Source organism: Heteronotia binoei, chromosome 18, assembly GCF_032191835.1.
Source record: "Heteronotia binoei isolate CCM8104 ecotype False Entrance Well chromosome 18, APGP_CSIRO_Hbin_v1, whole genome shotgun sequence".
NCBI lineage: Eukaryota > Metazoa > Chordata > Lepidosauria > Squamata > Gekkonidae > Heteronotia > Heteronotia binoei.
In genome coordinates, this window is record NC_083240.1 from 33,499,320 (window position 1) to 33,515,589 (window position 16,270).

General features: G+C 50.8%; 1 protein-coding gene across 1 annotated transcript in view; it reads right to left on the reverse strand.

Annotated features, from left to right (window-relative positions):
* Positions 1–8,438, reverse strand: part of SLC43A2 (solute carrier family 43 member 2) — a 49,910-nt gene extending 41,472 nt beyond the window's left edge. The window contains exon 1 of the mRNA XM_060259265.1: positions 8,236–8,438. Within this exon, the coding sequence (XP_060115248.1) occupies positions 8,236–8,395 (160 nt within the window). The 5' untranslated portion in view covers positions 8,396–8,438. The remainder of the gene's footprint in view (positions 1–8,235) is intronic.
* Positions 8,439–16,270: the final 7,832 nt, after the last annotated feature.

Here is a 16,270-nt window from a genome sequence, read left to right on the forward strand (position 1 = left end):
GTGGATCAATGTACAGTGCCCCACAGCTCCTCGGACAAGGTGAAAAAGGTGACAGATCAAAATTCATGCAAAACTACAGGAAAGAGATCAGTCAGTGGATTAGCCAGCTGGACTTCCCAATTCCCCTTAGACAGGTCCAGCAAAGAAAGACCATGTGGAAAAGTGAATGCTGGCTTCTTAGAGAGGCAGCGCTGGGAGGTCAACGGAGCTACAGGATATCAGGTTCCCTCTGGCACACAAGGCAACTGCTTGTTTCCTCTATGCTGTTTTAGTCTGTCCGCAGAGTAAGGACACAAGACCGGCCCTGCCAGAGCAGACCAAAAGGTCATTCCAGTTCAGCATTCTGTTTCTCCAACAACTGCCAGGGAGACGCCTGCAGGAAACTCACAAGCAAGGGCAAAACAACACACACACCTGCACAAATGGCATTCCTCAGTATACCCCCTCTGAACTGGAAGGTTGCAATCCTGGCTTGTAATTGCCATTGGATTAATCCACCCAAAGCCTATCCTGTCCCAGCCAATGGCCAATGCTACATCTTGGGAAATGGATTCCTCAAGCTAATTACATGCTGTGTTAAAAATGCTAGTTTTTCCATCTAATACTTACAGCTCTGGTTCTAGTGTAAGGAAGCAACCTGCTTCCTTCATGCCACTCATAATGCTGTATGCTTATCATGCTATCTCCGTGCCTACTCCTCCCTAAAATGAAATGAAGGGCCCAGACAAGTAGGTGTAAAAAAACTCAGCTTGAGACCCTGGAGAGCCGCTGCCAGTCTGAGTAGACAATACTGACTTTGATGGACCAAGGGTATGATTCAGTATAAGGCAGCTTCATATGTTCATATTTCCTTGGGGAGGGATGGTGGTACAGTGATAGAGCATCTGCTTGGTAAGCAGAAGGTCCCAGGCTCAATCCCCGGCATCTCCAACTAAAAAGGGTTCAGGCAAGTAGGCGTGAAAAACCAAAGCTTGAGACCCTGGAGAGCCGCTGCCAGTCTGGTAGACAATATTGACTTTGATGGACCGAGGGTCTGATTCAACATAAGGCAGCTTCATAAATGCCCCTTGATCATTTTCGGTATCCTTTCCTGCACCTGTTCCTGCACTTCTATATCCTTCCTGAGGTGGCACGACTAAAGCTGAATACAGCATTCCACGTGTTGATGCCCCAATGATCAAATGTAAAGAAGAAGAAGAAGATGATGATATTGGATTTATATCCCGCCCTCCACTCCGAAGAGTCTCAGAGCGGCTCACAATCTCCTTTACCTTCCTCCCCCACAACAGACACCCTGTGAGGTGGGTGGGGCTGGAGAGGGCTCTCACAGCAGCTGCCCTTTCAAGGACAACCTCTGCCAGAGCTATGGCTGACCCAAGGCCATTCCAGCAGCTGCAAGTGGAGGAGTGGGGAATCAAACCCGGTTCTCCCAGATAAGAGTCCGCACACTTAACCACTACACCAAACTGGCTCTCCACTTTTGAATAGTTATTTTTAATCCCTTTCTTATGATTTCTTTGACCTATTCACCAGAACCCTACTGTTTCTTTTCTGGTGAGTCACTATCTCCCATTATTACATGTGTGGGACAAAAATCCTACCCAATTAATGCTGAATCACTATTGCCCATTCAGAGATTATTTTCCAGTTCCTCTGAGCCTGATTGGACTTCCTTTCTCCTGAATAATCCTGGTTTCCTGCGCAACCTTACCTACATCAGAACAAGAAGTAACATCACCAGACCCCACTGCAAATCCTCAGGGAATCCTAATTGCCATCTTTGCAAAAATAAATAAATAAATTGCCAATATACCCTGCACTGTTTGGTTAACAACAGCCAAGAAGGCTTGACCTATTCTCCACCTACCAGTTAGACACTTCCACACACATTAAATAGCGTACTTTCAATCCATTTTCCAAGCACTTTGGAACTGGATTTTACTGTGCGAAACAAGAAAAAACCACTTTTCAAATGATCTTTAAAATGCACTGAAAGTGCATATTCAGAGTCTTTGAATCACTAAAGTGCATTAGAAGTGGACTGAAAGCACATTATTCAGTGTCTGTCCATCATTAAAGTGCATCAAAAGTGGATTGAAAAACACATCATTCAGTGTGTGTTAAGAGTGCCGCAGCACGCTTACTCTGCTACGAGGATAGCTTTTAAGCGAAGCTGCAAAAAGATACAATCTGGCCCTCATTTCCATAATCACTGCCACTGGATAGGTTAAAGCCAAACGGCAGGATCAAGCTGCAACACATTAAGTTTCAAGGAAGCTACGGCCCATAACGTATGCACGGCGGCTTTGCCATCCCTGATTTGCTTTGCAATCGAGCACATGCTTAGCCTGCAGAAAGACTCTGGTTCAATCTTCAGCAAAGCTGCTTAAGGATCTCAGAAGCCAGGCCAGGGAAGACTCTCTGCTCAACACCAGGGGCAGCTGCAGCCTTGGTCAACTCTTGAAAAGGCAGCCTCAGAGGTTTCCACCCATATTGCTCTGAACACAGGGGCCCACAAACCCCAGTAAATCTGCGCTTCAGCCATTTCAGTCACTGCCTCCTAGGACTGCCAATCCCCAGGTGGGGGCAGGGGATCCCCCAGTTCGGAGGCCCTCCCCCTGCTTCAGGGTCATCAGAATGCGGAGAAGGGGGGGAAATATCTGCTGGGCACTCCATTGTTCCCTATGGAGACTGATTCCCATAGGGTACCATGGAGAATTGATCTGCTGGGCTCTGGGGGGAGGCCTGTTTTTGAGGTAGAGGCACCGAATTTTCAGCATAGCATCCAGTGCCTCTCCCCAAAATACCCTCCACGTTTCAAAAGGATTGGGCCAGGAGGTCCAAATCTATGAGCCCCGAAAGAAGGTGCCCCTATCTTTCATTATTCCGATGGAGGGAAAACATTTAAACGGTGTGTGGTCCCTTTAAATGTGATGGCCAGAACTCCCTTCAGAGTTCAATGATGCTTGTCACAACCTTGCTGCACCCCACAAGTCTCCTGGCTCCACCCCGGAAATCCCCAGCTATTTCTTGATTTGGACTTGGCAACTCTTACCAGTCCCTCCTCTCGCACCAAAGCGAAAGCGGAGGATGATGAGGCACCAGCATCGCCAGGGCTGACAAGGCGGCACTTCCTCGCCTCCCCCACCCGCTCTTCCACCACTCACACCACCCTGGGAAGGAAAGCCCGTCAGCAACCCTGAGCTCAGAGTCCCAGCCGCAGATAAGGAGAGCTGAGTCAGCATGTCAGGAGGCAGAAGATGCTAAATCAACAGGTTATTACCAGGGCCGGGAACAACAGCTCGATGAAGACGGGCGCAAAGGTGCATTCAGCAGATGCCATGCTGGGGAGGGTGAGAGAGAGGCTGTTTTGCCCTGTCTGGAATACTCTGCTCTTCTCCTTCTGTCCTGGGCCATTCCCTCTGAAACCTTCTGCCAACGGGGCTACAGAAATACAGCAAGTCAGTGAGCCACAGGAACTGAGTAACTCTAACCGTGAGACTCGGCTGCAGTGGCCTGACTGTGGTTTGTGGTTTCTCTTGGGGCTACTTCTGCTCATGGCTCTTTCCCTTTGTCAGCAGAAGAGAAACAAAGGCTCTTACCCCAGGACTGGGGCAGCCCAGGTCAGCACAAAAGGGCCTGGGGAGGAGGCTATGAAAGCTGCTCCCTGGAGGGGAAGGCAGCGCCTCCCAGGCCTGGCCCTGTTGCCGAAGAGGAAATACCTTTGCCACCTATCGCTATCAGATTTATCTGGCTCCCTCCTCCACACTCAGATCAGCAAAAACCTTCTCTCCTTGTGACACCTTGAGACCGAGGCAGGACAGAGGTGGACCTTGCCTCTTCCTGCTCGTAAGTGAGCCGCTGAAGTGGGCGCCTGCTTTCACAACCTGGCTTCACCCCCCCCCCCCCCCAAGTCCCCAGATATTCCCTGAGTTGGGCCTGGCAGCCCTAACAGCCACAGGTTTTAGAAGTGAGTGAGACACATTGCTTAACTCAATAGTTAAGTGTCTTAACTATAATGAACATATGAAACTGCCTTATACTGAATCAGACACTCGGTCCATCAAAGTCAGTATTGTCTTCTCAGACTGGCAGCGGCTCTCCAGGGTCTCAAGCTGAGGTTTTTCACACCTATTTCCCTGGACCCTTTTTTGGAGATGCCGGGGATTGAACCTGGGACCTTCTGCTTCCCAAGCAGATGCTCTACCACTGAGCCACTGTCCCTCCCCCTATAACAGTATTGTTCTTAATGCTCATGTTACTGAAATGTATCTTATGCCAACAAAGGTAGCTGAACTGGAAAAAAGAAAGACACATTGCCAACGGAAAGGAGCATCAATGGTTTAGTGACTACAAGACCCAAATGGAACCTCCACATTCAGCTGCAGGGTGGAATTCTAGCAGGAGCTCCTTTGCATATTAGGCAACACCCCCTGATGTAGCCAATCCTCCAAGAGCTTACTAGGCTCAGGAGCTCCTTTGCATATGAGGCCAAACCCTCTGATATAGCCAATCCTCCAAGAGCTTACAAGGCTCAGGAGCTCCTTTGCATGAGGCCAAACCCTCTGATATAGCCAATCCTCCAAGAGCTTACAAGGCTCAGGAGCTCCTTTGCATATGAGGCCAAACCCTGGCAACCCGATATTGCATATAGCCAATCCTCCAAGAGCTTACAAGGCTTTTTGTAAGCTCTTGGAGGACTGACTACATAAGAGTGTTTGGCCTAATATGCAAAGGAGCTCCTGCTAGAATTCCACCCCAGAATGCTGGTGCTGAAGGGTGGGGCAGGGTTCATGATATGATTGGAAACTCCCTTGAAAGATCTGCCAGGGTCTGTTGAGCTTCAGTAGAAGTGGACTGATTCAGTCTAGACATTCCTTCCATCATGCAGTTCAATGGGTCAATGGCTAACTGGAACTTCCCTGTGCAGAGGGAACACGTCCCCTCCCCTCCCCAAGGGCACCACACGGTGCACAAGAGAGACTTCAGTCTGATCCACGGGTGCACTTGGCATCTTCTCTTCTGCTTAGGTCAGTTTCCTGCCATGCCAGCTTTTTACTAAATCCAGGTCAAGAGACTAAAAGTTTCCTCTTGGTTTGGACAGAGAATCCCCGCAGATCAGCTAAAAAATTGACTTGGTGTCCAAAGTTCAAGCTTGATAATGCCAGGGGAAGCGACCAAGAGCCAGGGCGGGGGTAAAGAAGGTCTGCCTGGTCCAACTCCTGCCAATATCAAAGCTATCACTTCTTTCTCAACTTCTATAGCTTATCAGGAGAGAGTTTAGGGATTATCAGACCAGGTATCACAGCCCTCCCACCCCCGGGAGTCACAGGTTACCCACTGTCTACAAACTCACCCTGTTGTCTCAGAATAAAGACCCTCTCCAGGCCAAAAAGAAGCCCCTGATCTCATCAGGCTTTATCATCACAAGAGAGCTACATTCACTCAGGATAAGAACTGTAGTGGATCCTGCTGAGTGTCACATCCTCCACCCACTCTGGCTTAAGAAAGCCCTCATTTGTCATCCTTCGAAACTGAACCCATTTGTACTGTTGCATCATTCTGGGTTTCCCAACACTGATATCTCCATTACATTGACACAATTTAAAACATCGTTTGTGCATCAAATGCTTAGGGGGCAAAACAAAACATGCGAATCAGAGAAGACGAGCGACAAACACGGGCAAGGAGGTCAGAAGGGCCGGTTACAAAGACAAGGAGAGACCAAAAGGGCAGATTTGTACATGCTGTACCGAGAAGCATCCATACAGCCCTTCTTAAAAACAAGCTGCTCCTGGATTTGCATTAGGAAACCACACCGATGAGGCTGTTCTGGCCTCCGCAAAGGGCCATTAGCTGTCTTCGTTCTAGTGGCCGAACTGGATGAAGCCAGTCATTTCTGTCTCTGAGCAAGCAAGTCTTCCTTCTAAGAAGCCTATTTGCCCAGCTCTTCACGGGAGACAAAAATAGTTCCCCCTCCTCCATGAAGGTATGTTGGAAAGATTCAGGTGGACAGCAAAAGAACAAAGTTTGAGTCCAGTGGCACCTTTAAGACCAACAAAGTTTAATTCTGGCTATAAGCTTTCCTGCGCATGCACACAAAAGCTTATACCCAGAATTAAACTTTGTTGGTCTTGAAAGGTGCCGCTAGACTCAAACTTTGTTCCATTCCTCTCCACGTTATCCTCACAAAAACCTTGTACGGTCAATTAGGCTGAAAAAAGTTTGACCGGCCCAAGGTTATTCAAACAGCTTGATGGAGATTTGAACCCAGGGCTCCAAAGGCAACACTCCTCTCTGTTGCAGGGCAGCCCTTTGCTGTAAAGCTATAGGGCTAAGGATGAGCCTGCAAACAGTGAAGAATCAGACTCCCCTGCTCCCCCCGTCCTACTCCTAGGAAGGCATGAAGCCAGCCACCTTCACTCTAGGGGCGGATGGTTGCTCCCATGGCTTATTTTGTGGCAGAAACTCCTTTGCATATTAGGCCACACGCCCCTGATGTAGCCAATCCTCCAAGAGCTTACAAAAAAAGAGCCTTGTAAGCTCTAGGAGGATTGGCTACATCAGGGACGTGTGGCCTATTAATATGCAAAGGAGTTCTTGCTACAAAAAAAGCCCTGGCTGTTCCTTATCACCATCTCCACAATGCGTGGTCACTGGCACCTTGCACAGAGGCAAAAGGGGGTGGAGGAGAGAGAGATCATGACTCCTCCAAAGTTCCGGGGCCAAATTACAGCCCAAGTGGTCCAAACCAAGACCTTCCAAAGGGATGCCAGCTTTCAGGCGGGACCTTGAGATGCCCCAGAGTTACAGCTCATCTTCAGACTACAGAGATCAATTCCCCTGGAGAAAAGGGATACTTTGGAGGGTGGACTGTATGGCCTTGCACCCCACTGAGTTCCCTGTCCTCCCCAGGCTCCACCCCCAAATCTCCAGGAGTTTCCAAACCTGGATTTGGCAACCCTACTCCCCATCCTCCACCAGTGGCCGGTGGGCACCTGGCAACCTTGGTAGGACCCGATTTAAGGAGCAGCACATAGTACATCCAGAGGAGGTGCGGGCCCTGCGGAACCTTGATCAGTTCCGCAGGGCCTGCAAGACCACCCTTTTCAAACAGGCATTCATGAACGGCTGACCAAGTCCGCAAAGAAACATCAAAATGGTCCAGTCTGGAGATCCGCCATCATTATACAAATTGACAGGCATAGCGTCGATTAATAACGGTACTGTCAGATCTAACTTAATGTTTTTAGACTTAGTAACTGTTTTAACTAATGTATTAATTGGTTTGGGGTTAATTTAATGTTTTGTTAAATGTATTGTTATTTTGCTGTTGTTAGCCGCCCTGAGCCTGCTTGGCGGGGGAGGGCGGGATATAAATAAAATTTTACTTACTTACTTACATCCCACAGGTCTTACCTCTTGGGGATTTGAAGGAAGGCTTCCCGGCCCAGAAAGCATCACTTCCAGCCCCACAGAGTTTCTCTGCTTGGAAACAGAACTGACCCCATGCAGAGCTAGTCCTAGACTGTCTGGCATCCTAGGTGAGGCTAACTTCTGGTGCCCCCCCCCCCACATTGATAACATCACTGATGTGGAGGGTGCCCAATTCAGCACCCCCAGAAGGCCAGCGCCCTAGGCAATTGCCTAGTTTGCCCACTGGCAGCAACACCAACCCTGCCCCTGAACTCTGGTGACCCCAGAAGCAGCATGGGAACCAGCTGAACTTGCTACCCCGCTGTGCACTGTACCCTCCCTGGCTTGAGCAGCCAGCTTAGCATGACAGAGTGAGGAAGAGGAAGCCACCAAGTCAAGGGGAGGGCTTGCCAGCCAGGCTCACCCCGAGATTAAGGTTGCCAACTCCAGGTTAGGAAACATCTGGAGATTTGAGGGTGGAGTCAGGGAGAGTGGGGTTTAGGGAGGGTGGGACATCGGTAGAGTACAACGCCATGCAGTTAACTTTCCCAAGCAGCCGTTTTCTCCAGGAGAAGGGGAAAACGTGGTTAAATGAGATAACGAATGGTTTATGCAGTCTGGAAATTTGCTGTAATTCAAGGAGGCGTCCAGCCCCCACCTGGAGGCTGGGAACCCTACAAGATGCGGTCAGCCGTTGCGCTGCTCTTTGCCATTTCTCAGTTTGCGCAGAGTGAGGGGGAAACAAGACACAAATATAACCAAGGCCCCCAATCCAGCCCCATGGCCCTTTGGCAGGGAGCCAAAACAGGTTCATCTTACCTGGTGGGTGACACAGGTAGGAGTAGAAGCCCTCCGACTGGAGCATGATGAGGAGCGAGGCCCAGCCCAGAAGGACAGCGGAGAAGAAGAGGTTTTCCACCACGGCTGTGCAGGCCATCCACCAGCGGCGCCGGTGGGCAGTGGCGAGCGTGGGGGCCATGTTGATGGTGTGGTTGTTACAGGGAGGCCTTTTTCACCTAGACTCCTTCGGACAGATGAGAAGGAAAAGATTTCTCTTAAGCAGCTTCCTCTTTGAGAGCCAGTTTGGTGTAGTGGTTAAGTGTGCGGACTCTTATCTGGGAGAACTGGGTTTGATTCCCCACTCCTCCACTTGCAGCTGCTGGAATGGCCTTGGGTCAGCTATAGCTCTCACAGTTGTCCTTGAAAAGGCAGTTTCTGGGAGAGCTCTCTCAGCCCCATCTACCTCACAGGGTGTCTGTTGTGGAGGAGGAAGGTAAAGGGGAGTGTAGGCTGCTCTGAGACTCTGAGATAAGGGCGGGGTATAAATCCAATGTCATCATCGTGTCATCTCTTCATTGGAGTGCCCACCCCATACAACACAAGAGTTTAACTGCGAGAGGAATACCAAGAGTGCCAGTTCTCTCTCTAAGCTAAGTTAGTGTGAGCTAGCTCAGTTTCTTTAGCCTCCAGCTCACCCATTTGTCTTGGCTCAGAAAGATGGCCCCAGAGCAAACTGATTTATGCAGTAGCCAAACTGCTCGCTCACAATTTTAATGCCAGTAGCTCACGTAGTAGAATTTTTGTTCACAAGACTCCACAGCTTAGAGGGAGCGTCGGTGGTGACAGATGTCTCTCTCACCACCTCCAGTGTGCGTACGCGCACACACACAGATTCCAGTTTTCAAATGCCAAACCTGTCCCACCTAGAATGAGCAGTAAGTCTACATGCGCACAGAACATAGTTTTATATATGAAAATGTCATGATACTGGAAGCACTGCTTTAAAAAAAGCAAACGGAAGTCACACAACTTTAATTTCAGGGCATTGCCACGTCGGCTCCCTTATTCTAAATTGTCCTGCCCAGAACAATACTAAAAGGCAACACAAGGACAACGAGAAGTGATGTCTGGGTGTAGCTGCGGTTCTTCTCTCTTCCACCACAGATATAATGTCAGAACATGAACCTTGCTGGAAGAGGACAGGCTGCCCCTCTATTCCCCGGTGGTGAAAAGCATCTTAAAGTCACAGCAGGCCTGTAGGGTTTTCAAGGAAGAGACAAACGGAGGTTTCCCATTGCCTGCCCCTGTGTAGTGACCCTGGACTTCCCTGATGGTGGCCTTCCATCTCAGGACTCAACAGAGCGAACTCTAAGCTGAGTTGGCATCAGCTAGCTCACAGATTCTTAGCCTCCAGCTCACACATTTTTGTCTTAGCTCAGGAAAAATGGCCCCAGAGCACAATAATTTATGCCGTAGCTCACAACTTTAATGCCAGGAGCTCGCAGAGTAGAATTTTTGCTCACAAGACTCTGCAGCTTAGAGGGAACACTGGCGCCAACCCTCCTCAGCTTCTGTGCCTCCAAAACCAAGTTCGAGTGCCTGCAAGGGACACTTGCTGTAGGGCAAAGGGAACAGCTCAGATTTCCTAAGGCTGCAAAGCTTGGTGCTTTGCTTGCTACAGGTTGTGTTTGTTTTTTCTTAGGACTGACCTGGCTGGGCTTGCATGTTTCACCCCAAAGTTGAGTGCAGGCTTTGCAGCCTGCATTCAACTTTGGGGTGAAACATGCAAGCCCAGTCAGGTCAGTCCCAAGAAAAACAAACACAACCTGTAGCAAGCTAAGCACCAAGCTCATCTTTCCTGGCCACAACAACCCACGGAGCTCGTGTTTACCCCTCTCATCTCAGAGGATCTTTGCCAGATTTAAGGGAACATTTTAGACCTAGCAAACAAGACACCAAAAGAGTCAACAGGGGCCACGCAGCAGCAGGCAACGAACTCAGACAGGAGGCTGCTGAACTTTCCACTAAAATCTGATATGCGAAGTTACCTTCCTAGAAGACCAGGCAATAACAACTGTAATGGCCATTTAAAAAAAGAGAGAGAGAGAGCAAGCTGGGGACAGACAGCTGTCCATAACCCCAAAGGAAGGGTAGAAAACATGATTAAAACTAGCCTAGATAAACATATTAGAGGAGCAAGGTCTGGACAGGAAATGGTGACCTCAAGGAATTCCTGCCTGAGACCCTCTGGATTTGTCTGCAGGTCATTACAGCCAATCCAGGTTCCAAAAGACAGCTTGTCCCTCAAAAAAAAGACTTAAGTAATCACACAAGAAGATAAAAGTAGGAGTCAAGTGGCACCTTTAAGACCAACCAACTTTTATTCAGAATGTAAGCTTTCGTGTGCTCTAAGCACACTTCATCAGACGAGGAATCAGGCACAGTGAGCAGAGCTACATATAGCTGGTAGGCAGTGGGGTACAAATTTAAGATCCAACGACAGAACAGTAAAATTAACAAATTGAGCAAGCCTTTGATCTGGTCACTGGATCTTAAATTTGTACCATTTTGCATTCTAGACCACTGCTTATCAGCTAGATATATCGCTCTGCTCACTGTACCTGATTCCTCGTCTGATGAAGTGTGCTTAGAGCATACGAAAGCTTACATTCTGAATAAAACTTTGTTGGTCTTAAAGGTGAAACTTGACTCCTACTTTGTTCTACTGCTTCAGACCAAGACGGCTGCCCGCTTGGATCTATCTACACAAGAAGACAGCTTGTTGACGGGTTAAGAAGAAACAGGAAACAGCGAAAGATATTTCCCCCTAAGGAACGGAACTGAGTTCCAGTGGGGGGGGGGCACAACAACCCTGTTCACACAAGAAGCCCCTATCGTTCAAGATGGTGACATGGTCTGATCTGGTGGTGACTCCCCAGAAAAGAAATGTCAGGCTTTGGACAGTCAGCCCAAAGGAAACCAGGAGGGTTGGTGAAAGAACTGAATTCCATGCAAGAGCCTTTTTAGGCAAAGGAATGAAAGGAGAGAAGCGGGACAGGCAGTTTGTAACCTCACCTCAAAAAGAATATCCACCTAGAGCAGGGGAAAAAATGCAGAAAGGGGCAACTCAGACCACAGAGACGTTTGCAGGCCCTCCCTATAAAGAAAGGTTACAAAATTCGCAGCTTTTCCGTTTAAGGGGGATATTTTTAAAAAGTAGCATGACACACGCTTACAACATTGCGAATATCACACAGAGGAAGTGAGCAGCTTGTTTTGCTTCCTTGCACTAGAACTTGGGCAGTCATTCACGGCAGGAAAAAAAAAAGAGCAAGTTCTTTCTTTAGGCAACGCTTAATAACTTCGTGAGCTGTAGTCAGGGCCACTGGGCTTGGGCAAAACAGATTAGCAGAAGGCTGATCTAACATTAAAGGCGAGCCAGGATTGCTTAAGTGGAACCTCCCCGTTCAGAGGCAGTCTACATCAGGACGAAAGGGAAAGGCTTTCCGAGTTTGCTAGGCAGCTTTCTGAAAGAATTGTGGGAGGGGGCAATCGGAGAGATCCCTTGGCCTGATCCTGTGGGGTTAAGGCAAGAAGGGAGCAGCCTCAACTCACCCTCCCTGTAGCCCGACTGCTCCCCCTGAACGCCCAAGCCCTTGACGGCAGAGTCTAGAGCGACCCCCCCCCCCCAAGTCGCGCCCCCTCCCCAGGTCAGTCGCTTTCCTAGAAATCCCCATCTCCGGCTGGCTCCGCCTGGGAGCAAGCCGGCGCTCCGGCCCTCCAATGCGGAGAGGCGCAAACCGGAGCAAGCGCAGCAAAAAGCCCCTCGCCCGGAAAGGCCCGATTCGGCCGCCCCCGGGCAACAGCCCCGGCTGGTCAGCCGTGCTCGGGGAAGCGTCGCCGGCAAGCAAAGAAGGGCCGGCGCCCCCCCACCCTCCAGCCCGCTGCAGGCGCATCTCTGCAGCCGCAGAGCGAGAAGGGCGGCCGCGCACCGGTCGGCGAGGCGCGCAGCGGCTTCACCTGCCTGGCTCCGCTCGGCTCTCCCGGCCCCAGCAGCGCCGCCAAGCCGGGCTTTCTTCCTTCTCCCGACCGCCGGCCGCGGCGCCTCCTTTATTCGGCTGGTGGGAGCCAAGAGGCGGGGCCGCTGATTGGTCCCCCGTCTGTTTCCAGCCCCGCCGCGGCCAATCAGAGCGCGCCCTGCATCTGCCGGCCGGAGGAGAGGATGGAGGTGCTGGCCGGGGCCCGCGAGGTTTTGGCCAGGCATTGGCCCGGGGGAGCGGCTTCTGAGCATGCACAGAGAGCCCCCGTCCGTTCGGCGGGAATGGCTCGCTTGGAGGCCTGCGGGGCAGCGACTTCCCTTCGGCGCGCAAAAAATGGAAAGGCCCTCCTCGCTTGCAAATCGCGCCGTTGTTGTTTTTGGCCCAAAGGGAAGCCAAGGCGGTCAATTCCAGGGCACCTCCAGTGAGACCAATTGGTGGCGTCCCCATTGCGGTAAACACTCCAAACGCCCCCGGAGGGGGGGGGGGTTGTTGAGGTGCTGCCAGCTGCATCCCCCTCTCCCCACCACCCAAAGGACCTTTCCTTGGTACCAAGTTTGCGAACTGCATTTTCTTCCAAGTTTTTGATCTGCCATTTTTGCTATGGTTTTGCCCATGCGGTTGATGCAGCTTATCACACAGCCCTGTCCCCAAATCGGAGTCCCCTTGGCCTGGCCCAGCAGAGCACAGGATCTGGCCACAACAATTAATTGCTCAGCTCTCCCGCTTTCCCCGGTGAAATCTCAGAGGGGCAACCTAAACAACAGAGGCTCCTGATACCTCAAAAGATACATTTATTGGGGCTGATGTTTTTGTAAAACCGAGCTACATGGCAAATGCCCTAATCTGAATGGGCTGGGCAAATCTTCTTCCCCCACAACAGACACCCTGTGAGGTGGGTGGGGCTGAGAGAGCTCTCCCAGAAGCTGCCCTTTCAAGGACAGCTCTGCGAGAGCTATGGCTGACCCAAGGCCATTCCCCAAGGGCTGGTTAGTCCTTGGATGGGAGACCACCAATAAAGTCCAGGGTCGCTGCGCAGAGGCAGGCAATGGCAAACCACCTCTGTTAGTCTCTTGCCTTGAAAACCCTACAGGGTCGCCATGTAAGTCAGCTGCGACTCGATGGCACGTTCCACCACCACCCGATAAAGACCTCTACCTGCCTGAAAAGCTTGCATGCAGAACCCCAGCTAGGGTTGCCAACTCCAGGGTGGGAAATTCCTGGAAAAAGAAAACGACCATATTTTTTATATCCTGCCCTTCTCTCTGAAAGCAGCCCCGTGGCGCAGAGTGATAAAGCTGCAGTACTGCAGTCTGAACTCTCTGCTCACGACCTGAGTTCGATTCCGGCGGAAGCTGGGTTCAGGTAGCCGGCTCAAGGTTGACTCAGCCTTCCATCCTTCCGAGGTTGGTAAAATGAGTACCCAGCGTGCTGGGGGGGAAGTGTAGATGACTGAGGAAGGCAATGGCAAACCACCCCGTAAAAAGTCTGCCGTGAAAACGTCATGATGCGACGTCACCCCAGAGTTAGAAATGACCGGTGCTTGCACAGGGGACCTTTCCTTTCCTTCTCTCCGAATCAGTCTCAAAGCAGTTTACAATCTCCTTTCTCTTCTTCCCCCACAGCAGACATCCTGTGAGGTGGGTGGGGCTGAGAGAGCTCTCCCAGAAGCTGCCCTTTCAAGGACAGCTCTGCGAGAGCTATGGCTGACCCGAGGCCATTCCAGCAGCTGCAAGTGGAGGAGTGGGGAATCAAACCCGGTTCTCCCAGATGAGAGTCCACACACTTAACCACTACATCAAACAAACGGAAGGGGCCTCCCAGCAGGGTATAATGCCGGAGTCCAGCCCCCAAAGTAGCCACTTTCTCCAGGGGAATTGATGTCTTCTCTGGAGACCAGTTGCAATTCCAGAAGATCTCCAGTCCTCAGGTGGAGGTTGGCAACTAGTGGATCCCCTTCATTGACTTGCTTTATCAGGCTTCAGCCATGGGGAGGATTTCTCCAAGGCACTCACTACGCCAGGTTGCTGCCCAGGCCAGCAAGATGCAGGAAGGCAAAGGGAGAGGCTCAGAGCCAGCGGAGGAGTTTAAGCTCACAGCCTTCTTTGGAGGAACAGAGAAGGCCTAGGGACACAGAAACCACTCCCTTTGAAACAACAGAGTGAGACCGGCTAAGTCAAGCTGTAGCCGGTACCAGTCAACGGGCACCCCAGCACTTGGGCACCGATGCCACCTACAGGACAAAGGCTTCCAGCAAGCAGGCCAGTACCAGGAAAAGCAGAAATTGCTGAGCAGTCAGGTTAGAACAGATAAAAGGAAGTATTTCTTCACCCAAAGGGTGATTCACACATGGAATTCACTGCCACAGGAGGTGGTGGCAGCTACAAGCATAGGGGAAGAGGGGAATGGAGAAACATGAAGCAGAAGTTCATCAGTGGTTATCAGATCAGTGACTGGGGCAGTGATGCTCTGTATTCTTGGTGCTTGTGGGGGAGCAACAGTGGGAGGGTAAGTGTCCTGACCCCACCGGTGGACCTCCTGATGGCACGTGGTCGGTTGTTTTTTTTTGGGGGGGGGGCTGCCACTGTGTGACAGAGGTTGGACTGAATGGGCCATTGGCCTGATCCACCATGGCTTCTCTTATGTTCAGATCTGCCAGGTGGTTGAAAAAGGAGAGGTATCCACAGACACTCCAGGTCTAAACAACTCTGTAAAACAAAGAAGGCCCAGCCTGCTCATCAAGTCCATGGCCTTGGACTCTTTTCTCCAACAGGCAGACAAGCTGGCTGAGAACATAAGAGAAGCCACGTTGGTTCAGGCCAGTGGCCCATTCAGTCCAACACTCTGCATCACACAGTGGCCAAAACCAGGTGCCATCAGGAGGTCCACCTGCTGGTCCTGACCTGAGTAGCCCAGTCAGTCTTGGAAGCTAAGCAGGGTTGACTTTGGCAAGTACTTAGATGAGAGACCTTCTTGGAATACCGAAGTTGGAGGCAGGGGCAGGCCTTACCCAGCCACCTCTCTGAATATCCTCCAGGCTCCCAGTAGGGGTCAGTCATCAGAGGTCACCATGACTTCAGGAGCACACACACAAAAAAAATACAAAATACTCCCTCCAAAAGAGGAGGTCCACCAGCTGGGCCAGAACTCCAGAAGCCTTCCATTGTTGCCCCCCAAGCACCAAGAATACAGAGCATCACTGCCCCAGACAGTGTTTCATCTATATCTTATGGCTAATGATGGACCTCTGCTCCGTAGCTTTATCTAATTCCTTCTTGAAGCTGCCTATGCTCGTAGCTGCCACTGCTTCCTGTGGCAGCAATGTGGGAAATGAACTCTATATATACTTAGAGACACTACTGGCGTTTGCATAGCACCCCAAAGTGGGGCAGTTCTAGCAAGGCCTACTGCCACTGTCCCGCTTACCCATGTGGCTGTCACATGCTACCCAGTGCCACAGGGAAACGGCATGCAAGTGATGTATGCAGCTGGAAACACAGGTAGCAGGAAGGAATAATGCACAGTTGGACAGTGGTGGAGAATCACAGAGGCGAATGAGGAAGTGCATGGGAAGAGGGGCAATTGGGGTAGCAGCAGTAGGGAAAGGATCCCCAAGCACTCTCTGTCCAGGGCCCCCTGAAGCCTGGAACAGGCCCATATGATCATTTTATGTCCCGGAACAGAGCACCTTCCTCACTACAGCAACTGCCACCTTCCCTGCACAATAATAATAATAATTATCGTATGGTAGTGTGTGTAGAATAGCCAAAAGATCCTAAGATTGTCTGGCAGCCAGAAGTTCTAGCTCATTTAGCATCGCGCACCACTAGGTCCCTTCTCATAGTCCCTGGTCCTAAGGACATCTGGCTGGCTTCAACAAGGGCCAGGGCCTTTTCGGTCTGGGCCCCTACCTGGTGGAATGAGCTCCCATTGGAGAGCCCGGCCCTGCAGGATTTATCAAGGTTTCGCAGGGCCTGTAAGATGCAGCTCTTCTGCCAGGCTTTTAACTAATCCAGCAGGCGTCCTTTGAAAGTCAT